General features: G+C 42.4%; 1 protein-coding gene and 1 long non-coding RNA gene across 3 annotated transcripts; one reads left to right on the top strand and one right to left on the bottom strand.

Moving 5' to 3' along the window:
* Window positions 1-290: 290 nt before the first annotated feature.
* On the bottom strand, window positions 291-18,467 carry LOC100912974 (uncharacterized). Of its 2 annotated transcripts, XR_001837726.3 has the most exons (4): window positions 18,146-18,458; window positions 7,034-7,107; window positions 2,344-2,440; window positions 291-1,974 (listed from the first exon to the last, which is right to left on the bottom strand). It is a non-coding gene; the product is annotated as an uncharacterized LOC100912974 (long non-coding RNA). The 2 variants fall into 2 exon arrangements; XR_001837725.3 differs by lacking the exon at window positions 7,034-7,107 and having other exon boundaries at window positions 18,146-18,467.
* On the top strand, window positions 14,226-26,307 carry Clec2d2 (C-type lectin domain family 2 member D2). Its single transcript, NM_001085402.2, has 6 exons — window positions 14,226-14,305; window positions 15,796-15,969; window positions 20,868-20,993; window positions 21,871-22,049; window positions 22,620-22,726; window positions 23,867-26,307. The coding sequence occupies exons 2-6, from the start codon at window positions 15,807-15,809 to the stop codon at window positions 23,991-23,993; spliced, it is 702 nt and encodes a 233-aa protein (NP_001078871.1). The 5' UTR covers window positions 14,226-14,305; window positions 15,796-15,806; the 3' UTR covers window positions 23,994-26,307.

Here is a 26,307-nt window from a genome sequence, read left to right as displayed (position 1 = left end):
TGCAGGTGATGAGCTGGTCAGTATCATTAGCGCTGGTCATTGTGGTCACTGTCACCAGAGCTGGTCAGTGTGGTCAGTGTCACCAGAGCTGGTCAGTGTCATCAGAACATGTTATGTGCATGCATAGCCACATCACAAGGAAACCCACTATTTTGTATGATTAACAAATTCTTATTCAATGTTGAAAAAAGTAAGAATCAGATCTGATATATATGTATGTACATATGTATATGTATAACCTGGCCTCAATTACTTTATTAGATCAAAGTAAATTGCTTCAAACAGAAGGGTTGTTAGTGGTTAAAAACTATTTTGCATTTATTTCTCACACTTTATTTTTATTTTTTCCACTTTTAAACATAATTTTTCATTGATTATTGGGAATTTCACACAATGTACCCTGATCATCCTTACTTACCAGCCCTCCCACGCCCTCATGCACACACTTATTACCCACCATTGTGGCCTCCTCTCTCTTATTTTTTTGTCCATGTAGTCACTGGAGTACAGTCAAACTCCTGGTGGCCAGTCCCTTAAAGAAGAGTGAGTCCTTCCCCTCCCCCACCCTCTCCTGTGCCATCCATTTGTGGAGAGCTACATTTCAGTGTCCTTATCACAATCTTTAAAAGTTCTCTCGGTGGTTTCCTGTTTAGAATGTTACTTTTTGGGGGATGGGGGTGGAGGTTAGGTGTTGTCACTGAAACGTTCTATGTCCCTCTTTGTCATCTGTGAGTCTGCAGTCCTCAGGACCTCTAAAGAGGGAGCTTCCTTGTCCTTTACAGTCAGGGGAAGCACGGATCACGAACCTCCACATGGTATCTGCTGAAAGCACGGATGATGACATCCACGCGGCCTCTGGTGCCAGCATGTTCCACAGACTCAGCATGGTCTCCAGTGGCAGTAAGGGTCATGGGCACCAACACTGTCCTCCCAGACAGCCCAGCCCACAGACATCAACATGGCCTTCAGTGGTAACAAGGGCCACAGGGGCCGTGGACACAGCAGCAGGACCAGGGACCCAGACACAGCCCCTGGTGGCAGCCCGGACCACAGACATCAACCTGGTCTTAGGTGGCAGCAGTACAGGACATCAAATTGCTTCAGCCTCTCCACAGCCTAAGCACAACTCGGTTCCTCCCCCATTCCCACCCCTCCACTCAAAATTCATTCATTGAAAAGCTATGGAGCCTATAGCATTTCGTTCAGGATATATACTTATATTTAAATATATATAAATATATACATATTCATACATATGTAAAGTCACATGTATTTATATATGTATGCACAATTACACATTAAGTGGGGAAAAATTTAATCCCAAACAACACACTGAATTCAGCACAAATGAGAAAGAGTAGGGGGTAGCTTAGCTACCAAAGGTGCTATTGGCTTTGCAAGCCCGACTGCCCAAGTTTGATCCCTGGAATTCATGTTGAAATCCCCATTTCCTAACCACATTCCACATCGTCCTCTGCTATATGGTCCATTTTTGATAGTTGCATTTGAATTTTTTTCCCAGTTAAAGAAAATATTCCAAAATTTAGTAATTGATTATAAGAACCATTGTTTTCTATGACAGCCTGCAGGTCAGAAGTGTAGGGAGCTGAGCTGGCCACTCTCAGCCTAGTTTCTTTCCAGACTTCACTCAAGGGACACGGCAGGGCTGGAGTCATTTCAGACAGAGATGGGAGACGTGGCTGACCTGAGACAGGTGGAGGATCTCAAGTTGTTTCTCAGGTGCTGGGATGCTTGCCTGAGAAGTGAGGTTCTGAGGCTGACACAGAAAGCACGCATGCTTATAGACAGACAGATAGACAGACAGACCCACAGACTGTTGGGAGAGGACTGCAGACTTCCTTTCAACCATATAGGAATTCACAGTGTGCCCACCGAGGTTGCTTGGAGTCCCTGGTTTGCCTCCATTCCATCCCACGATGCTCAGGCGGATGGTAGCTTTGGCAATGTTGTCTGCTGTGATGAAATGAAGAAAGGAAATTACACCTGGGTTCTTAGAATCATAGCAGTAAGACAGTCTTACTAGTTGAGTTGACTACAGTAGTCACATGACCATGCCGGAACTCATGGGCACCTAGGTAGAGTCCTATGTGGCCTCTGTTATGTTCAGATGTCAAGGGCCCTGCAGAGGCTGAGCATGGACGCTTGCTCTGTATTTGATTGATGGGTGCTGTGAGAGGTGACTGGATCCTGAGGGCTCAGCCTCCACCAATGTCTTGTTTCACTCATGGCTTCCTGATTTACAGCCTCACAATAGCGAGGTGAGGACAACTTCCTGAGATGAAGCCTACCTGTTGGAAGATCCTGGAGGTGTGTCTATCTTACCTTTGGCTCCTTTGTGGTCTCTGGCTTCCACATGTCACCAGGCGGAGTTTTGCTCTCTCCCATGTTCGCTGCCAGTGTGTTCTCCATCTCCATGGGCCTAGAAGCAAGACACTAGGACTAAAACTCCGGAATGAAGTCCAAAGAAGCAATTTCTGCTTTGAACTTCTTCCAGATAATCAGAGATGAAGTCTGACTAACACGTTGCAGAGGAAAAACCAGCAACAAGCTGACATAAGAATCCATTTTTGAACAGCATCAATATTTTAATACTTGCACAAAGCATTCCAGAATTCAGAACAACATGATGTTAATATTTCAGATTGTATGCTCATTGTAATTTTTGAATCTTTTAAGGAGCAAAGCTTTGATGATAAGTGTTAGTTGCCAACTTGACAGACTCTAGAGTCACCCATGAGACATAACTCTGAGCACACTTGGAGTCTTTAGAATAAACAAATCTTTGGGAACGTGGAAGGAGCCAACTTAATTGTAGGCTGGACCATTCCTATAGACTCTGCAATGTATAAATGGAGACAGTGAGTTGGATACAATCACTCATCCTTCTTCTTTGTGGTGGATTCCGCACGACCAGCTGCTCCAGCTTCTACTGCTTCGTCATTTCTGCATTGACGGGCTGGACCTTGAACTGAGACCCGAAATAAACCCTTCCCTCCTTAAATTGCCTTTCACCGCAACAGAAAACGAAATGAAGGCAACCACCTTGTATGGATGCAACAGTGTGAGAATTGGATTTGTCTGCCCTCCTTATCCTTTGACTTAAAGAACAGAAAATTGTAGCATTGTTTAACATCTTGCCCCATCCTAGTCCAGGGCATGTATGGATGGGTAGAAATTCTGAAGCCCTCCCTGGCAAGGACATCTAAAGCTGGTGCTGGGATAGTTCTCCTGCGGTATGGACTCCTAGAAGGAGGTGCCTCGATCTGAAGGAGGCTGATGAGAGGAGCAATGGGCAAGATGCCCTGGAGTCCACTCCTGTTTTTTCTTGCTGCTGAGTGGTTTTCCCACTCTGACTGTGGCCCTGGAGTGTTGGAGTTAGTGTGAAGTCTCCCAGTAGTAGTGTCCCGAGCAGATTGTGGGCGAATTTGTTGTTAGATATGAGTGAGGTGTGAGTAAAGTCCCCTGTATGTGCATGTTTGCCCCGGGCTGGCGTTGTGAATGTTTTGTTGAGAGGCGTAATTGTGTAGTGTAGTGTCTGTGCGAGTGTGGTGTGAGCATGAGAGCAGCCTAGATTATAGTTGGGGGAGCTGCGTTTCAGTGTTGTACTTTGTTTTCAGGAGAGGTGAGTGCGGGGGCTGGGGGTCTAGTTGTTTAGTTGAATTCTTCCAAAACAGTAGGAAATATGTAGGCAAGTATGTCATAACTAGGAAGCTTCAATTAGAAATACAGAGGCCTGAATACTTGACGGTCCTGTTGGAAGCCATACCTGAAGACACTTTCTGAGCACATTGGTGGAGATGTGGGAGACACGGTTACAGCAAAGTGGGGAGCCTTTGGCACAGGCTCAGATGCTACCTGGTGATGCTCTTAGCTCTTGGATAGGTGGAAGCTATCTGTCTGTTAATACATTCCAGAGAGAGCTCGTCTTCTGAGTCACTGGACAGTGACAAAGATCAGGGACAGAGAAGAGCAATTACCAGTTATTAAGAGGACTAGAGATGGAGGGCTGGAGAGAGGGCTCCGTTCCCACGGGATCTGATGTTCTTTTTGGACCTTCATGATTACCAGGCATGTGCAAGATGCACATACATGTATACAGCGAAACACTAGTGTGCATCAAATAAATGGCCTTCCTTCCTCTCTCTCTCTCTCTCTCTCTCTCTCTCTCTCTCTCTCTCTGTCTCTGTCTCTGTCTCTGTCTCTCTCTGTCTCTGTCTCTCTCTGTCTCTGTCTCTGTCTCTGTCTCTGTCTTTCTTTTTCTTTTTTTTTTGGGGGGGGGATGGCTAAAGATGGCCACAGCTTTTCAAACCCTCTATGGTCAATAAAATGCTAATTGGGCAGCCATACAGAGTGATATGTGGAAGTTGTTGCTTCTTTTGAGAAACTTTTAGTTTTACAGGGCTTGAAAGCAGCAGGCAGTTACGTTTCACATTTGTGTGTGTGTGTGTGTGTGTGTGTGTGTGTGTGTGTGTGTGTGTGTGTGTAGTTGTTTTGCTTCTAGGTTGATTTCCACAAGACATCAGTTTTCACTAAATTTCTCTGTAATCAAAATATTCCTTTGGATAATTTTATCTTACAACTTTCAGTGACTTTAATCCCATGAAATTCTTAGACATTATAACCTCAGTTGTTTACACACACTTTAGATTTGGTTCTCACTGATAAAAACCCTAGAGGAGTTGGGTCCCCACCCCTGGGGAGAGCGGATAACCCTAGTAGTGCAGAGACCACTTATTTACTACTCTCCCCTTAAGGAGTGTAGTAAGCACAACCTTTGAGTTGAAAATGTCACCATTTTCCATCCACAGTCTAAGAAGTACCAGGTGCCTTTCCTGGGTCCTGTCAAGCTGAGGCCATACCAGGGAAAGCCCTACCATTCTGGAACAGAGACCGGGTCTTTGTTCCCGGAACCCTTTGGATTTGGAGATGGCTTTCCAAGGTAAAACTACTCTCTACTGTTAGACCCCAGGTTATGACTTGGGACACTGCATCATAGGCCTTGGGGCTCCTTCTAGACTTAGAGATGACTAACACTGAGTGTAAACCTGATCCTCAGCTACCCTTGGGATGTCTGCTACATAATATATCTAAATAGGTGCTGTTCCAGCCATATGTCCAAAGGGCCCAGTCTTTCCTTGTTCTATGGCCATTATACCCCTTGGATAAAGGGCCACCTCATTATCTTGGCAATAACATCCTTCGTGATCGTAAAAGTTTCTGCAGGCCTCTGGACAAATGACCTGAACTCTCCTATATACAGGACTTTAGGGAACTATACTCTCTTCTAACTCCCACTGTCCCTTCACCATACTGAGCACAGGGCTCCAGGTGTCTCCTGGCCCCTCCCTTCCTCACCTCGCAGCCCTACTCACCTTCTGTCCACTGTGGCCCCAGGATTGAGGGTGGCAGTGGTAGAGGCAGTGACAGCAACACCAGCATTGATTGAATGGTGATGGTGAATGACTCTGCTTGCTTATTTAAGAAAGCCTGCCAAGCTGACAGGAGGAAAGTATACACACGGGGTGAACAGCACATGACTGGTTGCCATCTTGACTTTGGGACTAAAGAGAGTCAAATTATAGCCTCACCGCCATCTTTCTTAAGAGCAACAATATGTCACATGAACAGGGAAGCCCGTCTCAGAAAGATACTTTGAAATTGATATAAGGGTTTTTTTTTTTGTTCAAGTCTCATAACATCTACTATAACTAAGAGATACAAGTTTATAGCCACAAACCTTATAAATGATCATATCTTTTAATGTGTTCAGAATTATTCTTAAAGTCATGTTGAGAACTGATACAGGTAATGATTAAAGCTTTATTTAGCCTCCTGTTTTCTGTTTGCTAGATGCACAGTTTAGAGCAGATATGTAGAAGCAGACATAAATTGTCTTACCCAGATATGCTCAGTAGGTTCTAGCCCTCAAACCTGTCAGAGCCCTACTGAAAATGGCATTTAAAATCTTAAACATAAGATGCTTAAAATGACTGAGACTCCCAAGTCCTAGTAATGGCACCTGAAGATCTGCAAGAAGATACGTACACAAGAAAGGATTCAGTCCGGATTGCAGATGATATCCACTGGGAAAGACTATGTCATTTCCTTGCCTGCTCCTGAATCCCAGCCTGCACGAAAAGCCAACAGGGACACTGGGCATGCCTGGCATTGCCTAAGTTAAAGCAAGATCAGCCTCCTAAGTTCCTCCTCCACAGGAAGGCCTCTCAGATTCGCCTGGCCAAGCAGCTAAAGATTGATCTTGTCCTGAGACCTGTACGCACAACGAAGCCATTGACATCACAGGGTCCTAGTGCGGTGACTGTCTGGGTAATGGGTGAGTCTGTCATTTTAAATGACACCTAGGCCTTTTAAATTACAATATATCCTTCTCAAGTCTCTGAGGATTTAGAACCTGGTGATCACCAACTGGTGTCTCATGGTAAGTAATGGGATAGGAAGAGTTTGTATTAGGTCTGAGGATATGAAAGCTGCCAAAAAAATTAAGGGTCTAAGAAAGTGTTTAATGGTGTAGGAAGATGTTCTGAGGTAGGTAAATGCAAGTTATGAGGGATTTATCTTTTTGTAAACTTAAGATTCTTGTAATCTTCAGGGAATCTTCTTGAATCCACCTCTCACCAGTCAAAAGAACTCAAGATAAGTTCTGTCAACTCACAGCCTATTTTCCTCCACACCTGCCTATTCCTGGGAGTGGGATCTCTCTAGAGCAAATACACACTTGGACAAATGGGACATCACTTTACCAAAAAGAAAATAATCTCCTAGGGCCTATTGCAGTCTCCAAAGCAGAAAGAGCTCTCTTCCTTAGGACAATTAAACACCACTGCTCTAAATTCACACATTGTGGTACCAGAGAACCGACGCTGAGGCAAATTCTATAGATAAATCACAAAACCTAAATCAGGGACAAAACTTCTATAAAGAATCAAAAGCCCAAGCTGAACAATACTGAGAGTGAAGGAATGACCAACACTGGAAGAGATGTCACCATTACCTCTCCAAAATCTTGGCCTGAAAGGTGTCCATTTCAAGAAGTAGACATCCAATTTCAAGGAGCTGGAACACTATCTAAAATAAAGCAAAGTTTAAATGAACAGGACCTGAAGGTCAGCTAGGAAATTTAAGGCCATATGTGGCTGTAGCCATTAACATCTCAGAAGGGATGTGTTATAGCGGTAGAAAATACAAATTAATAGCACATCAGTTTCAGAGGCTGGCCCAAAAATTAAAATACTACAAAGAGAAGATCTCCGCAATGATATTAAAAGGAAAAATGAGACGTCAATAATTAGCTGAAATGGATCCAGATGAAATTGTGGTAACTTTTACTAACTCAGAGAGTGCCTCGTTATGGACACAAGATGAACCTTGGCAAAAAGCAGGCAATAATTTCTTGGGAGAAATTAACAACAGTCAGGGAAAGCAAGCAACTTCAATTCATAAAAAGAACAAATTGGATTCTTCATAATATAATTAAAGGAATTCCAATTTCTGGAGCCCTTACATTTTGCACTGATGCTAATGAATCAGGAAAGGCAGGATATAAACCAGAAGATATAAGCAAGATGGCTGAGAGTCCCTATAAGTCAGTTGAAAAATCTGAATCATATGTAATACTCATGGTGTTATCAGATTTTCAAGGGCCTCTTATTATAATAACTGACTCTCAATATGCAGAAAGGCTTGTTTTACACATAGAGGTTGTTGAACTTGTTCAGGATAATTCTGTATTGACCCCACTATTTAGTCAGCTACAGCAAATGATCAGACATAACAGTCATCCACTATATATATAACTAACATAAGAGCCTATGCAGGCCTTACAGGCCCTATGACATAAGGTAATAATGAAATTAACCAGTTATTGATAGGAAGTGTACCAGAGGCTTCAAAATTACATAAAACAACCATTTTAACAGCAAAGATTAAAAAAGAATGGTCTATCACTTGGCATCAAACCAAGGAAATTGTTCCTCTGCATACTGCTTCATGCTTTCTCTCTCAGGCTCCCTCTGACTGGGCAGTCTGTGAGCCATTCAGTCAGAAATCCCTTGGTAAATGGTTACCAGGCCATTAATACCAATTCCATGGTGGGCCCGAAATGTCTTGCCACCATACACTATCTTGAACTCAATTAAGTCACCACATGAAAGAACACACCACACAACAACCTCTAATCTAACTGATAAGATATAATTTGCCCATCTAGACAGCACAAAATCCTGTGAACACCATTCTCTTAAAACTAGTCACAACAGGGCTGGAGAGATGGCTCAGTGCTTGAGAGCACTGTCTGCTCTTCCAGAGGTCATGAGTTCAATTCCCAGCAACCACATGGTGGTGGAATGCTGTATACATAATAAATAAGTCTTTTTAAAAAAATTAGTCACAACATCCTGTATCTCTGCTCAGAGAATTATCTTTTTTTTTTCTTTTCTTTTTTTTCCGGAGCTGGGGACCGAACCCAGGGCCTTGCGCTTGCTAGGCAAGCACTCTACCGCTGAGCTAAATGCCCAATCCCTCAGAGAATTAGGATGCCAGCCATGAACTTTCTCAGCACATAGAACCTGGAAGGCAAATGATGCCAGCTTGCCCTCCTTTGACAATACCAATTTTCCTACTTCTCTTTGGGCCCCAGAAGGGAATTCTTCCTCCCAATTAAGCTAGACACAAGCAAATGAAGATTGTTGTCCTACTCCCTCAGGTTGGGATGGATGGTTCTGGTTATTTTATGAATTGTAGACATGTTGTCATTTTAAGGGATAATTTGCTAATGTTGTAGATTTGGACAGGGAGGAAACTAGAGAGCTTAGACTCAGGGATTTCTACCTTTGCTTTTCTCTTCTCTATCTTTCCTTCTTAGGAAAAGGAAGGGTGCGTGGAAGAAAGAAGGAGGGACATAGTAATATTCTAGACATTAGAGGAATAGATAAATAGGGATATGTTATCAAATTTACTCTTTAACAAAACATTGTATAGCCACATATTAGTAGAAATCTTTATCATTGATGCAAATTGGAGTTATAAATTTGCATTGGTACAGAATTTATAGATTGATGTAGATCTAAGGTTATCATTAGTGTGAATTTCTTATATTGATGCATATTGTTACTCTTTGACAGTCACTGTGCCTATGCATCTTATCTAGAATATAAGGCTTAGACCCAGTCCTTCTAATAACTGATATTACAAACTGTTCATGATGATTGAATAATGCAAATAAATGACAGATATTAAACTCATAACTACATTATGTTCTTATTTGATTATAAGAAACTATTTTTAATTTACTCAAATTGGAATGACTAGGAATAGTTAAGGTTTATCAATTCAGATATACTCTACATAGATAGTCTTTGAACGCATCAGAATTCCACTCAATATGATATTTAAGGCCATTTCTTTATTAAAGATCATTTGACTAGGGTCATATCTGTTCCTGACAGTACCCACTTCTTGTTTTAAAAAAAATTGAGCATCAGTGGACCTTCTCCAGTTGTGTCAAGATAGCCAGTAGGGCAAGATTTGCCTCAGTTCATCTACGGACAAAAATATTGTCCAGGAAAAGACACACTATGTGAAATAGTCATCTAATAGGTCTGCCAAGATAGAGTAAGCATTCCTTCATAGTTCTGCTTTACAAAGGTCTGTCAGATGATCATGGCCAGAAGGCTGAAGACTGAAGCTCCAAGGTTTTGAGGAATGAGGGACTGTCCAGGTTAGTCAGCTGTCTGGACAAATTGGGTAAGTTTTGCAAGTTATGCTTTGTGCTTCCTATATTTTCAGGTAATGTTTAACTCATTCTTAGATTATGGTGGGGTTGAAGATAAGCTTTAGTCTCAAAGGCAATTCAACTTGTTGACCATTGAGAGAGATGATATAAATTTGGAGGATGGTTTTTAGATGGTAATACAAGCTAAAACCAGAAGACAATTCAGGTATGGAATTGCAAGTTCTTTAAGTTAGGATTGGTGATAGAGTTCTTTATCTAAATTGACAAATATGATGGCCTGGGTGTTAAGTGTATCTTATACTTTATATATGCCTGATTAGGATGGTTGTGCTCAGTTTCTAACTGAGAGAAAAGTCTTTTATTTGGACAGAAAGAAGGAAATGTTTTTGGTTGCCCTGGTGCTGTTTGTATTGATGTTAATTCTGCTTCCCTAAGTGAGGATGCCCTGATGATGAGTTTATCTTGTACTCAGGTGATTTCATGTCAAACTTCTCCCCATTTAAACTGGTAAAATAAAGACTGGAGCCTGTGATTGGACAGTGGAAGGGAAAGGTGGGGTTGGAGGTTTTAGAGAAGAAAGGAAAACGGACAGAGGAGAGGAGGTTGGAGGAAGATGGAGCAGAATCACATGGCCTGCAGAGGCTGCAAGTAATAAGGGATCTAATAGCTGGGGAATAGATTAATGTAGTGCAAGATTTAACTAACCTGGGCATATACCTTATAAATAGTGTAACTGAGGTTTGTGGGCTTGCACAGGCTTATTGAGGATACAGATTTACTGCAACACAAGGACACATCAAAGGGATCATTCAACAGAATCAAGTAGGCTTTATCTCAGGGATGCAGAGATGGTTCACTATAGCAAAATCCACCAACGCCATCCAGTATATAAGCAGACTTCAAAAAAATCACATGATCATCTGATTAGATGCTGAAAAATCCTTTAACAAAATACAACAACCCTTCTTGTTAAAGTATTGGAAAGATCAGGAATCCAAGGCATATATCTAAACATAATAAAAGCATTTTACAGTAGACCAATGGCCAATATCAGAGTAAATGGAGAGAAACTTGAAGAAGTCCCACTAAAATCAGGGACAAGACAAGGCTGCTTACTCTCTCCATATCTATTCAATATAATATTTGAAGTTTTAGCTAGAAAAATGAGAGTACAAAAGGAGGTCAAAAGGATACAAATTAGAAAGGAAGATGCCAAGGTATCTATATTCACAGATGATATGCTAGTGTACATAAGTGACCCCAAAAAGTCAATCAGAGAACTCCTAGAATTGATAAACAACTTTATCAAAGTGGCTGGGCATAAAATTATCTAAATCAAATCAGTATTTTTCCTCTACATAAAGGATATCCTAGCTGAGAAGGAAATTAGGGAAATAGTACCAGTCACAATAGTCACAAATAATACAAAATATCTCGATACAACTCAAACCAAGCAATTGAAAGATCTGTATGAGAAGAACTTCAAGTATCTGAGGAAAGAAATCAAGAAGACCTCAGAAGGTGGAAAGATTTCCCACGGTCATGGATCAGTAGAATTAACATAGTGAAAATTACTTCTTACCAAAACCAATGTATGGATTCAATGCACTCCCCCTAAAAATTCCAATCAACTCTTCAGAGAGATAGAAAGAGCAATTCTCAACTTCGCAGGGAATAACGAACCACCTCGGATAGTGAAAACAACCCTCAAGAGTAAAAGAACTTCTGCAGGAGTTACCTTCCTGATCTCAAGCTGTACTACAAATCATTAGTGATAAAACAAAAAAACAAAAACAAACAACAAAAAAACCACTGCATGCACAGCCTTGGTACAGAGACAGAGAAGTAGATCAGTGGAATAGAACTGAAGACACAGAAATACACCCATACACCTATGGTTACCTGATCTTTGACAAAGAAGTCAAAACTTACAATGGGAGAAAGAAGCATTTTCCACAAATACTGCTGGTCTACCTGGGGGCCTGTATGTATTAGTTAATGCAAGTTAATCCATTTTTATCTCCTTGTACAAAGCTTAGGTACAAGTGGTTCAAGGACCTCCACATAAAATGAGGTACACTGAATCTAATAGAAAAAAATGTGGGAAATAGCCTTGAATACATTGTGGCACAGGGGGAAATTTCCTGAACAGAACACCAATGACTGAGGCTCAAAGATCAGCAATTGGCAAATGGGTCCTCATGAACCTGAAATGCTTCTGTAAGGCAATGGACACTGTCAGTATGACAAAACGACAACCTATAGATGGGAAAAAGATCCTTACCAACCCTACATCTGATAGAAGGCTAATAACTAAAATATGCAAAGAACTAAAGAAGCTAGAGTACAAAAAACAATAAATAAAATTTAAAAAACCCAATGAAAAAATGGGGCACAGAGCTAAACAAAGAATTCCTAACTGAGGAATCTCAAATGGCTGAGAAGCACCTAAAAAATGTTCAACATCCTTACTCATCAGGGAAATGCAAATCAAACAACCCTGAGATTTTACCTTACATCAATCAGAGTGTCTAAGATAAAAACTCAGGGAAGAGTAGATGATTGTCAGGATGTGGAGGGAGAGGAACACTCCTCTATTGCCAGTGGAATTCCTGAAGAACCAGCTACATCCCTCCTGTGCATATATCCAAAAGATGCTATATTATGCCACAAAGACACTTGCTCAGCTATGTTGGTAATAGCCTTTTGTATAAAAATCAAAAGCTGGAAACCACCCAGATGTCCCTTAACAGACAAATGGATATAGAAAATGTCTTATATTTTTACAATGCAACCCCTCAGCAATTAAAAATGAGGACTTCATGAATTTGTGAGGCAAGTAGATTGACCTAGATAATACCGTCCTGAGTGAGGTAACACAAACACAAAAGAACATACATGGCCTGAACTCACTGATAAGTGGTTATTAGCCCAAAAGCTCAGAATGCCCACGATAAAACTCACAGACCATGTGAAGATGAACAAGAAGGATGGCCAAAGTGTGGATGGTTCAATCTCACTTAGGAGGGGAAACAAAATAATCATGAGAGGCAGAAGAGGAAGGGAATGGGTGGGAGAGAGGAGGTGGAGGTAAAAAGGGATGGCAGGATCAGGTATGGGAAGAGACAGGAGGGCAGTCCAGAGGGTCAGGAGAATGAATAGAAATACGTAGCACTTGGGGTGTGGTGGGGAACGGAGGGAGGAGGGAAACCACAAGAAAGTGCCATATCCAGGGATGCAAGTGGCTCCTAGGACCTAATGGGGATGACATTAGCCACATTCCCAATAGTGGGGAGGTAGAACCTCAGGAGAGCACCGCCATTCGGTAGATATGGCCCCCCAGTTGAGGCAGGGGGCCACACACCAATCTCAACAATTTCCATTGAGAATTGTCTAAAGGAAATGCAGGGACACAAAACAGAGCAGAGACTGAGGAAAGGCATCCAGACACCACCCCACCTTGGGATCCATTCCATCTACACACAATAAACCCCTATACTGTTGCTGATGCCAAGACCTGCTCCAGACAGGAGCCTGCTGTGGCTGTCCTCTGAGCGTCTCTGCTAATGCCTGTCTAAGACAGAAGCAGATATTCACAGCCAACCACTGGACTGAGCCAGGAGCCACAATGGAATAGTCAGAGGAAGGTCTGAGGGAGCCGAAGGGTCTTGCCACCCCATAGGAAGAACAACAGTATTAACTAACCGGACCCCACACCCCCTGAGCTCCTAGGGACCAAACCACAGTCCAAAGAGTATACATGTCTGGGTCTATGTGTCTAGCTACATATGTAGCCGAGGATGGCCTTATCCTGCATCAGTGGGAGGGGGGCTCTTTGTCCTGTGGAGGCTTGATGCCCCAAAAAGGCAGATGCTAGAGGTGTGAGGCAGGAGTGGGCAGGTTGCCTGGGGACGAACCCTCTTATACGCAACGGTGAGTGGAGTTGATTTGATGGGTTTGTGGAAGACCAGGAATAATGGGTACAAGATTTGAAATGTAAATATATAAAATAATTAGTAATATAAAAAAGAAATTGTTGTTAACAGCAAAGTTTTGGTGAGGCTAAAAGAAAGGAGACAGGCATAACAGAGAAAGGTTGAGTGATATTTCTGAAGTGAATAGAGATATAACTGATTGGTGTGCAATGTCACAGATGAGTGGTAGACTGGCCACTTCTGAGGTAAGAGGCTCTGAGTTTGATCCCTGGCACCACACACAATAAAAATGGTTTCGATTTAAAAAAAAAAAAAAAAAAAAAAAGCATGTACCGTTAAAATCGGAAAAATTTCTCAGTTCTGTTTATTTCCTTTACAGGATAGCATGCTTTTCCGTCATTGATCCCGCCCCCTATTTTCATTTCTGGAGCCCATGGTCAGATCTAGGTAGGAGCCCAATCACAGGTCAGCTGGTTTAAAACTCCACCCACAGGATATCAGGTTCTTTCAATGTTTTCATTCATCAGAGGCTCATTGCTTCAGCAAGAAGAAGGTGCAGATCCTCCCTCCCCAGATTGCTTGGAAACAGGAGAAAACCGTATGTATTTAATGAAATGTAAACTAAACTAAAGGGAGAGAAGGGAGTTTCATGAAAGGAGCTGAAGCTCACTCCTGTTAGCCTGCCACCTTGGTTTTTATAGATGGGTGGTGGCTGTGGTGGGTGGGGTGGGGAGCTCTGCAGGGGGTAGGAATGTATTTTTCTAGTATGGTCTTTCTTACTTAAATATGTTGGGGGAAGTGCAACCAACAGCAAACTTGTTGTATCCTCTTCCCAGGCATCTGGAATTTGCACTCCACTAACTTTCAGAAAGTGCTATAAACTTGCACCCTAGAAGCAGTGAGGCTGGGATTTCCTTTGATCACTCAGAGTAATGAAAGTGCAGCAGCCATGGGGCAGCGGCAGGTGTTGTAAAGTGTTAAGATTGAAATTATCATCTTCCATCCCCAACCCCCAACCCCTTCCGCACCCCTGGCCCCATGCACCCTGTCCTGGCACAGCAGTCTTACTGAATCCCTCAGATTTTCCTTGGAGAATTTCCCTTTCAGAATGACCGAGTTTTCCACTGCCTTGCTGCCTTCCACATACTTGATTCTGAGTTCCCTACTTCTGCTCAGTAAAATGGCCCTTTTAAGTAGGTTTCCGGATTCTTCCAGGATTCACTGGATGACCTTGGATGGGCTCAGTCTCATCCTGGCACCCAGCCCACACCTCAAGTGCCCTGCCTCCAAACCCCACCTCCCATTTCAGACTCCACAGTAGGGGTGTATTCCTCCTTCCCCAAACTTCCAAGCTGTCAGAAATTCTCCCTCTTCCTTAGGACACTGGTGTGTGGTATAGTCTTTCTGGCCTTAAATGACTCTTGTGGCCTCAGCGAACAATCTTGGTCCTAGTGTTGGATACTGTATCTCAGGTTTCTTTTCAGTAGGGTCTGGTGTGAGATTTATCCCACCTGCAAAGCCATCTACAGTTTTAGTTCAAAATAAATAATGACAAAAGAACATTGAAGATTTCTGCTTAAAACTGCATCTTCTCCATTTTGAAAAAAAAATGTATTTTATTCTTTAACTCTCTTCCCCTTTAACTTAAAAAAAAAAGTATATTTTGTGTGTATGGGTGCTTTTCCTGTATGTCTGTGTGCACTGCGGGCATGCCTGGTCATGCATGCACAGAGGTCAGAAAAAAGTGTTGAATTCGCTTGAAGCCAACTTAGACAATTGTGAGCCACCCTGTGGGTGCTGGGAATGAACCAAGTCCTCTCTCTTCAAGGACAGCAAGTGCCCTACACTGCTGAGACATGAACCACCCCCAACTTAATATTTTTGATTAGGAATAAAATAGCAAATTTCTTGAAGCACAGAGTTCACCATTATTGCTAGATCAAGGGCCTAGTGTCAGCCCTAGAATCTCAGGCCAAGCTCCTCCAGACTGGACAGCCTACCTGCTGTGATGGTTGGAAACTCTGTTCTGGGAGGTAGGGGACAAGCTGAAGGGGAGGGAGATCTAACCATGTCTCCCTTGAATCCTAGGGACGTAATCAATGCCGTCCAGTGCACACCTACAGGATGCTCCTCCACTCCTCTCCAGGACCCTTACACAGGATGAAGAACAGACCTCCTTGAGGCAGAGTAGCAGCTGTGGTCTGTCTGCAGCCTCTGCCTCTGAGTCATTGTCAGGTTCTACCAAGTCAAGAATTCCTCACAGTAAGTCAGAGCTCCTGTTGTGGTGGGAAAACTTACAAAAATAAAGATTTCCTTTGCTCTTCAGACTTTTCTATGGGATAAAAACAGCAACCTGGTCCTCACAGCAGTGGCCAAGGTCCATAAAGCAACTGAATTCAGTAAAAGTCACTGTATTTGCTGTCAGCCTACCAGGCTCTGACCAGGCTTTCTCGAAGAACCACAGGTTCTCTAACCTTTGACCTCCTCTGACTAATACCCAAAGAGAAATCTCATGAGTAATAAATACTATTGTTTCTCAGATAAGCCAGGCGCTTCTGAGGGCCTAGGGTCTAGATGGCCACCAGAGGGCCCTAAGAGACCCCTGACTAAGCAATAATGTATAAAATGGTGAAATTCTAAAATGGCAAAATCCTAAAATGGCGGCTTTTTCATCTCCCGCCAGTGCGGCCCCTGCTGGTGAGCAAGTCCAACAGTTCAAAGCCAGAGTAAGATGTGGTGTTTTGATTGACACATTAAAATTAATGATCATGCTCTTGGGTCATTGTGATGACTATTCTCCATATCCCTTGGGCTGGCTTTAGACATAGTGTACATTATCCTGAGCAGTATTCATCCTTCCGTGCCTTTGAACCCCAGATCTGAAACCACATTATAGAAAATATTGTGTACTCCCTCTCTACTCCGCCATCCCCTGGTAAGAGATATGTTTACTTGCTTGTGTGTTGTAACACTGTTTACAGTAGTAGCTCATGGAACACACTAATGGGTTTCTCTGCTCATTTCATACACAAATTCAAGCTGAATTAAAAGCAGAAAAGCATATTTATTTCACAACCGTTCCAGGGCAAGTTCACCAGTCTCAGAGGACAAGACAGAAGTCCTGCCCCGGCTGTGACAAGGAAGTTTTGTGTATAGATTGTAGGTGAAGGAAAATGACCTGTCTGCCACAAGCTGGGCTTATGCCCAAGTGAGGTCACTTAGCTAGGGGAGAAGGGTGCTACAGCTGCCAGCAATGCTGAACTGGGCTTTTGGTGCCATAGCTGGGGTGGTGGCAATGGGGGATATCGGCCAAGTCGGAGGCTCCAATGAAAGATACATCAGAATGTATTAGTGGATGAGTGTGGAAAAATTGTGAACTCATATATGATGGAATGTTATGCATTCATAACATACGTTGGGGCGATGTCTTTTGTGACAAACTGGGTGCACCTGGGTGACATGCTGAGACAGATTAGTCAGGCACAGAAATTCCAACATTGTTCATCCTAGAGGAGATCACTAAAATCAGACAGGAGTTTACACTGTTTTCTTGGATTCAGAAAGATTTTTTTAAAGCATGATGCAGAACTAGAAATCACAATGAAACCACTCCTTTACAATATGAAGGGGTTTAGAAATCTCCCAAGATGTGCTTTCTGTAGGGAGTGTGAGGATATCAGAGGAGCACTCACAGGGGAAACTCCATTGCTCACAGCAACTCATGGCTGAGAAATGCTGGAGCAGGAAGTGAGCACATGAGAAGTTCTTATGCTGTCTTTAAATACTTTTTATAACTATTAAGAATGAATTGTGAGAGTTCTGTGTGGATCCAAATTCCAAAGGCCACACACAGTTCAGTGCTTAAAGCCTTCTCATCCTAAGTATCCTTTTTCTTCCTTGTTCATGAGATAGAAGCTTCCTGGTGTTTTATGTGTGTGAAAATGAGGAAAATGCAATGGCTAAAGTCAGTGGAAACTTTGTAAAAGCTATAATCTGCACTTAGGAAAATTAATACACGTGCATACTTTTCCCTCAATTTTGAAACATAGAATCATGCATTCATCATCAATATATATATAGAGTCTGGAGAGTTGGCTCAACCATGGAGAACATTTATTTCTCTTGCAGAGGACTAGGGATTGATTCCCAGCACCCATATGGTGGCTCTCACACCCACCCCTAACTCCAATTCCAGGGATCCAACATATTTTCTGAGCTCCACTAACACTAGGCATGCATGGAGTATACATACATACATACATACATACATACATACATACATACATATGCATAAAGGCCAAAAAGCATTCTTACACATAAAATAAATAAGACTAAAACAATATTAAAAGTATATGCAGACCCCCTCCCCTACCCTGCTCTCCCCATTGTCTATTGGAGACTCACTCACTGCTCCCCTGCTGCAGCCTTAAGTACTCACCTTTGCAGACGCCGTACAGTGGATCCATGGAGCAGAGAATCCTGCCTCAGTTCCTCCATCTTGTCAGAGCAACCTCCTCAGCTCATCACTCACAGTGCAGTGCCGAGCAGTAGCCTGTCAGGAACAAGCACTTCGGGGAGATGCTGAGAGACCGTATGCACAGCCCTGCTGACCCAGAACTCTGCTCTCAATTCAGAATTTCTCAAGAATCTCACCAGCAAATGTTATACAGAGAGGTTATGAAAAGCTGGAAGGAAACTTGTAGAGAAGTGAGAGGAGGAAGCGAGTAGTGGCAGTTGGTGGTCTCTGCTCAAATGTAACTGCAAAGGGACCACATCCTGTAGCTCTCTGACCTCGAGTTTGCATAAGCTTGCTGGCTGGCTTAGTATACAGACATTTTGGGTTAGGAGCCTATGGGACATTTGTCTTGTTAAAGTGGCATGAGAAAGGGCACACAGGCATGTGGTTGGAGTAGTTTCTTGTGTTGAGAGGTTTACCTTGTCATCAGCTTGGGGATATTTCAATGGTCACAAATGTGTCATTTGTACAGGGACCCTTAAGCTGCTGCAAACAGTCACATAGAGATTTCTTGAAATTTAAATGCAGGCTGTCCTTTCCAGCATGGGGACATGTGGGCAGGATGGGAGTGTGTCATATTTTACATGTACAAACAGCTTTGTAGTTGCTGCACAATTTTGCCTCCAAAAGGTGTTAGATCTATTTCAACATCTACATCAACATCAATGTTTAACCATCTTGCTAGCACACAGTCATTTTGCTCTTTTATCTGAGATGATTTTTGCCCAAGCAAAGTTCACAAACATTCTCCCTTACCTTTCTAAAAATGAAATGACTTTACAATATTAAGCCGTGTACTTGGGTCTATAAGTCCACAGATAGACTGTAGTGGTCTTGAATCTTCCCTTTTTTAGCAGTCAGTCAGCAGGTTGTTTCAGTGGCACATACTCAAGTGATGTCACCCTTTCCCTGCTTTAAAATCATTCATCTGTTAAGCTGCCTACATGTATTTGATGTCATTCTGGAGTCCTGTTTTCTGCTGTGCTGTTTCAGTGCCTACTCTGTTGATAGCACTAGGCTGATTAGGCCCTGTGATCTTTCTGATGTTGACCTTCTCCTTTTCAGAATCATGTTTGAATATTCTGTTGTCTTTTTAATTTTCACAGAACTTATCATATAATTTGGTGTTATTACATTTTTTGAAGGCAACCACTCCCCAGGAATATGCTGCACATATAAACTTGTTCAGGAATTGTTGACATATGAAGAATATGGAGAGCTCCTAGTTCATTACACATCAAGGTGTTTATATCTACCTTGATTTCTTTCATCTTTTATTTTCCAAATGTAACATGAGTGAGTGTTGGGCCTGCATAGATATCTATGGACCTTGTGTATACCTAGTGTCCACCAAGGTCATGAAAAGATGTCAGATTTCCACAATGTGGAATTACAGAGGTGTGGGAGTTGTTATATGGGTGCTAGAGTTGAACCCAGGTCCTCTGCAATAACAAGTTAACAAGTTAACTCTTATCCACTGAGCCAACTTCTATCTTTATTTCTTCATGGCTTTACACGTAGTTTTCTTATGCTGATTATGAACATCCCATTTTTATACTTGTAATTTTATGCTTTTTTTGTCATTACTGTAAAGAGTGCTAAGATACTAATTTCCACTTGACAGGAAAATATAACTGATTTTACCAGTGACACCCCATCCTACAGCTTTGTATACTCATTTTTTATATCCAGTCATCTTTGGCAGATGGGTTAGAATTCTTATGTAGACGGAACCATGTCATGTGTGAAGAGAAAGAGTTTCACCTGTTTCTGAGAAGTGTAAAGCTTCTTTCGTTCTTCAAGAAACTCCTTTCATGTGCATGGCTGTTTCCCTGCATGTTTGTGCATCTCATGAATGCCCGGGGCCTACAGAAGCCAGAAGGGGCAATGGAGCCCCGGAACTGGAGCCATGCAGTGTTGTCAGCTACCTTGTGGGTCATAGGACTCAAACCCGGGTTCTGTGGAAGAGGTGTAGGGATCTTCACAGCTGAGCCATTCTCCAGACACCTGACCCTATTTCTTTGTCCTGGTGAGGACCTTCTGGCAAAAGTCTACATGGAGTAATGAACAGACATCCGACTCTTGCTCCTGATCGCTGGGAAACATTCACAATAGTACCATTGAGACTGAAGCCGACTGAAGTTGGATTTACTATTTTGCTGTTAATGGATAACTTTTGTAGGGTTCAGGAAGTTCCTTGCACTGCTATTTTTCACATAATGTTACTTATTTATTGAGATATTTATAGTTTCCCCTCTTTTCTGATTTTGTTAATACGTCTAATAACATCAATGTTTATTTCTAATGTTTCCATTATTCCTTTTAACCAGGTTTCTTTTCATGGATCTACATCTGGAGTTCAGTTGTTTGCATTTCACTAGAATCTCCACTCCCTCTACTATTGAACTTTCACTATTCACCCAGTGTTCAGTCACCAGAAGAGTCCCTGGCAGAAACTCTGTTTCCATCCTCTCTATACTTCTTTCTACCAATGATATCCTTTGTAGACCAGGGCCTTCTCTAAAAGGGTTGGAAGAAGCCTTGCAGGAATTTATAGGCAATTGTTAAGCAGGTATGTGATGAATTTATTTTATTTTACTCAACAAATTACTGAAATTGGCATTATTATATTCATATTTTACAGGTAAAATGCTCCAAGGAAATCTTCCCAGAATCATCTCCCCTGAGTCTCCTGCTAAGCTTCCCTGCTGCTATGGAGTGATCATGGTCCTCAGTGTAGCTGTAGTAGCTCTTTCTGTTGCTTTGTCAGGTGAGTGACTCACTCTCCAAATCCTGCGTCCCTCTGTCCACATCCACATTGTCAGTTATACTCACTGAGCGCTGTGAGCCAGGCATTGTGGGAAGGGCTCCAGAGAAAACACCTGGAAGTTCCTGTTCTCTGGGGACTTAGGTTCCAGCAGGAAGATGTAGTGAAGGAACAGCACAGGCTGTGGTGTGCACAGGAAGCCAGGCTCAGCCTCCCTGGGAAGCTGACATCCAGCAGGCTCTAGACAGTGATGCAGGGGACATGGTACACCTGGGGGGACTGTCCAAGGCAGAGAATCACAAGAGCAAATCTCAAAGGTGAGGACAGAGAAGAGTAATATCGCCAGAAAGATACAGTGCCTCCCACCATGACTCAATGTTATCAGGCTCAATTGCATTTTGAAAGTATTAAAAGGAAAGTTTCTGTACTAATAAATTTATAGGATTTTAGTACCACACTGTTCATCATACTGTAATTAAAATCTTGCACTGTCCTCTTAAGTGTGTGAGTGACCCACACTGTGTACACTACCTATGCAAAGTCCTCACTGCTATCTCAATTAGTAGGCTGTCTGTCAATAGTCGTCCATCCAGAGTGCCTGCTGCTGTAGCCATCCCTACTGTAGTAATCAGTCATCCAAAGCTCAGGAGTGAGGCTATTGTAGAAATGCCCACTGGGGAGCCCTACACTGAGGGAGGATGGGACAAAGGCCCAAGGTGTGAGGCCTTTAGATAAAGGCCCATCATGCTTAGAAGAGGACTCCATGAGATCAGTTAGGAGAGCTATAATCCAATTCACACCTCACAGCAGAGCTCAGGAGGGAATTCCATAAAGAGAGAAGACATGCTTGTTATGATTCCTTGTATTGTCTGCATTTTAGTAAAAAAGACACCACAGATCTTAACCGTAAAAACCTACGCTGCTTGCCCGAGAAACTGGATAGGAGTTGGAAATAAATGTTATTATTTTAATGAAACGCCAAGTAACTGGACATTCAGCCAGACCCTCTGTAAGGCACAAGAGGCCGAGCTAGCACGATTTGACACCGAGGAGGAGCTGGTAAGAAGGGGGCAGGGATTGGTTTGTCTGTCTGTTCTGTTGCATATTGCCCTCCCTTGAGATAGAGAGGTTACCACTGAAGCATGAGGAAGGATCCCATCCCACGCACGTGGAGACCTGGGGCTCGTGTGAGTGCGTGTCATTGGCTGATGCTTGACTCCTGACTGGAGCCCTGAGACATCCAGGAAACATTCTCTCACACAGCGCTCACAGTCAGCTGGAAGGTCAGATCTGCCATTTTACTGGATACCGCATGGTCATGGGCGTTTTCCTCTAAGCTGACCCATGTTGTATACAGGAGACAACTGTTAATAACTGCAGTGGAAGGTTAACCCAGACCTCTCCTGGCCACACAGGAACATGTTGTTATATTGGGTACTTTAGTTCAAATGAGGGTCTTTAGAATTACAGATGTCAAGTGGATCCACTGACCACTGGTGACTAGTACAGCTCCTAATCTGTGCCCCTCAGTTCCTCCCTCCTGTTATCTCTAGAGGAAGCTGTGGAGAGATTCCAGGATCATCTGAAACAGAGACACATGCATTCTCAGCTTGTTGTGTTTTATGACAGAATTTCCTAAAGAGACACAAAGGGAGTTCGGGTTACTGGATCGGTCTGCACAGAGAGTCATCATCACAGCCTTGGAAGTGGACAGACAACACTGCATATAACAACTTGTATGTTTCACAATGTTTTTTCTTCTACTGTGTTTATGTGATGTGTGTGTGTGTGTGTGTGTGTGTGTGTGTGTGTGTGTGTGTATGTGTGTGTGTGTGTGTTGTGGCTATAAGATGATCATGTACTGGGAAGGAAGAAAAAAATGGAGGCTTCGGCTGGGAGTATGCCCTGGATATAAGTTGTGTGCCTCATGCGATGGCCAATCTCTAGGAAACTCCACCTCCTGAAAATTTTAAATCAATTGGATCCTCTCCCTTTTGTTAGCCATCTCCTTGACATATTTAGAGATTGTTATTTCACTCCAAATATTTATCACTACCATGGCATCAAGTGTAGATACTGCATCACCTCTTGAAAATCTTTAGTTGATGATAACTTCCCTGGTGTGATGTACCCAGGCCTGCTGTTGGCCATCAAGGGCTCTAAAACCCTAGGAAGCTGCTTCAGAACTGCAAATCTGAAAATTATCAGTCCTCTGTTTGCATGGTTTTACCTGGTCACGGAAGTAGAGACTCCAGGAACCTTGAGAATCTCCCTAAGTTCTTGTCATCAAAGAGCGCTGGAGACAGTTTTGGATGTGAGCACAGCCATTTTGAACCGACCCATTGTACTGGAATGGTAAAATACAGAACCAGCCACCTCCATAAGACCTTTCAACAATTTACTAAGTGATGCATTTTCTTTCACTTTTCTTTTTTTTCTTTTTTTTCTTTTTTTTCTTTTTTTTCTGGAGCTGGGGACCGAACTCAGGGCCTTGCTCTTGCTAGGCAAGTGCTCTACCACTGAGCTAAATCCCCAACCCCTTTCTTTCACATTTATGCATCTGTAAAATAGTTCAAGAGAGCACTGAAAAATCACCCTTGTGAGGCCACCCACTGCTGCCATTCACATGAACATGGCAGCGAACATTGTACACACATTACAGGGTTCAACATGTGTGAGTGACAGAGGTGAGGTGTCCTGATCAAGTCAACCCCTGATGATGTAAAAATTCCTACATGAAAACTAGTGTATGGGAGTGTGGTGGACTGTGCTTCTGATCCATATTGTAAATAAGTGGAGAAGATGAGAGAGATGATTGCAGGAGTGAATGCAATGGCAGACTCTGCAGAAATCTTTTTTCTTTCTATTTGCTTTAGGGTTCCCATCGGAGGAGATGAAAAACATGGTTTCCTGAGTGACAATGGGTTCAGCAGTGGCAGGGGTTACATAGTGAGGAAGTCGATTTGTAGCAAGCCCAACAGCTACACCTCACAGTGCCAGTAGTTTTGTGTCCTGGGTAGAGAGTTTGTCCTAGCAATCACGAGGAACACAGAACATGCTATCTACAGTGTCTGCATCATTAACAATCTGCTAAAATCATCTTCAGTTCATAATGTGTGGTGACATCTAAGATGACAATTGAGGCATATTTTGCTTGGGAAATCATGAATTGTTCTACATTAAATAAGTATTCAGGTATGAGCTGGTTCTCACATCTTAAACATAAACTGAATCACATCAGTATTAGTTACCTCTATTTTCTTTTTTCTCTTTCTTAAATTATATTATTAATTTATATTACAAATGCTGTCCCTCCTTTTTCCCCCTTCTAGAGTTCTTCACTCCATACCCTCTCTTCTTTACTTCTGAAGAGATGTTCCTCCAACCCCCATCCTTAAACCACCCCACTCTGAGTATTTCCCTTCTCTTGGACTTTAGGTCTCTACAGGATTAGGTGCATCCTCTCCTAGTGAGGCCAACAAGGTAGTCCTCTGCTATGCATGACCTGGGGGCTATGGACCATCCAATGTATCTTTTTTGGAGACTTAGTCTCTGGGAGCTCCTAGGGTCCAGGTTAGTTGATGTTGTTAGTCTTCCTTTGGAGTTGCCATCCCTTTCAGCTCCTTTAATGCTGCTTCTAACCCTTCCATAGGTGTCCCCGACTTCAGTCCAGTGGTTGGCTTTAAGTATCTGTATCAGTCTCAGTCAGCTCCTGGTAGAGCCTCTCAGAGGGTGCAATGGTCTAGCTGGTATGAAGTTGAGCAATCCTCTGAGGGGGTAGTGAGGATGATTGCAGGAAAGATAGAAAACAGATAAAAGATACAGATAATCAGAGGGCTATAGGTCAATAGCACGCCATCCCTGAGTGTATTTCTCACAGCTTTTTATAATATGATACCATGGGAAAGAAAGTCACAAGCCAACAGAAGCAATTTTGTTGAAATGTATATGAGACATTAGTTTTCACCAAAAATCTTAAAACCTTATTATTGTTAGTTTTTACCAAGGTCAATAGAATCTTTAGCTCTTAGTGTTGAACCTCACAAGTTTGGCCAAGGACTGGATGGCTTTTCCTTCACTCTCTGCTCTCTTTTTGTCCCTGCATTTCTTTTAGCCAGGAACAGTTTTGAAGGTGCTGACCTCTGCTTTTATGACCAGATATGAAGTATTTTTTCCATAAGTATTTTTGAATGACTGGGGCCTTAAAAAAATGAAGGGCAAATAACACTGTGAAATGATTCCATCATGACAAAAAGATGATTATTGTTCTGTGGTCTTCTAATATTTTTAGAATCATCAATATTCTTTTATAATACTCGATGATCAACATGAAGGGACACAGGGCTAAAGCCAATATTAGCATTATCAATTTAATTAATAAGTAATGTTTATCAAAATACTTTTAGATTTACTTCTGTTTTCCCTTTTTAATTAAAGTGTACTAAGAATATGTTATAAATGAGTCATTTTGCTTTCGTATTTAATTCTTTGAGAATTTCTGCACCTTGGCATCCCAGTTGGGTGTAGGCAATGAATGACCTTTTAGTTTCTCATCAAGGACCTGGTAACACAGCTCCCACTGAGAAGTCACTGGGATGTCTGCCAGTCTCTCACATCTGTGGTCAGGCCTGTGCTTCTTGAGCATGCAAATCCCTGGTGGCAAAATCCTTCAGGAACAGTCACTAGCACCACTGCCTCCTTTTTCCTAACATGGGGAATTCAACATCACATGAGAGGGATTTCCAAATCCAGAGGAGTCCCCCAAAGAGGACCTGGAGATTTCTGGAGTGAGGTGTGCAGAGAAATGTCATGAGGAGACTGGATTGACTGTTTATGAATGTTGCTCCCATAAACATACTTCTCGAATGTGTACCTTATGGCAAAAATCCTTTAGAAGGAGAATTACAGAATAAAAAGGGAAATTGTAGAGAAATGGCAGGAGGCAACTGCTCCCAGCTTGCTAGCTGCTGGCCGTGAAGGATTTGTGTTCATCTCAACACACTAAGATAAAGGGCAGGCAGACTGTCTCAAGCAGAGGATCCTGGTGCTGTGCCAAGAAAGCTGCAAACCTGAGGAAGTGGCCGTCCTATTTCTTTACTCATGAGAAATAACTTTATTTATGGTTTAATTAGGTATCACACCAAAGAGTTGAACTGCAGACAGGTTTCTCAGTCTGCAAGGACTTTCAGGTCTCCTTGAACCAAGACAGGCTATGGCTAAGTAAACAGCACCTGGTGGGAATGAGAAACCGTGGTAAATCATTATTGTGTTTTCTGTATAAAAGATGCTGAAATGTCCAATAAAATATGTATTGTTA

Source organism: Rattus norvegicus, chromosome 4 (assembly GCF_036323735.1).
Source record: "Rattus norvegicus strain BN/NHsdMcwi chromosome 4, GRCr8, whole genome shotgun sequence".
Lineage (NCBI taxonomy): Eukaryota > Metazoa > Chordata > Mammalia > Rodentia > Muridae > Rattus > Rattus norvegicus.
This window is presented reverse-complemented; position numbering and strand designations above follow the sequence as displayed.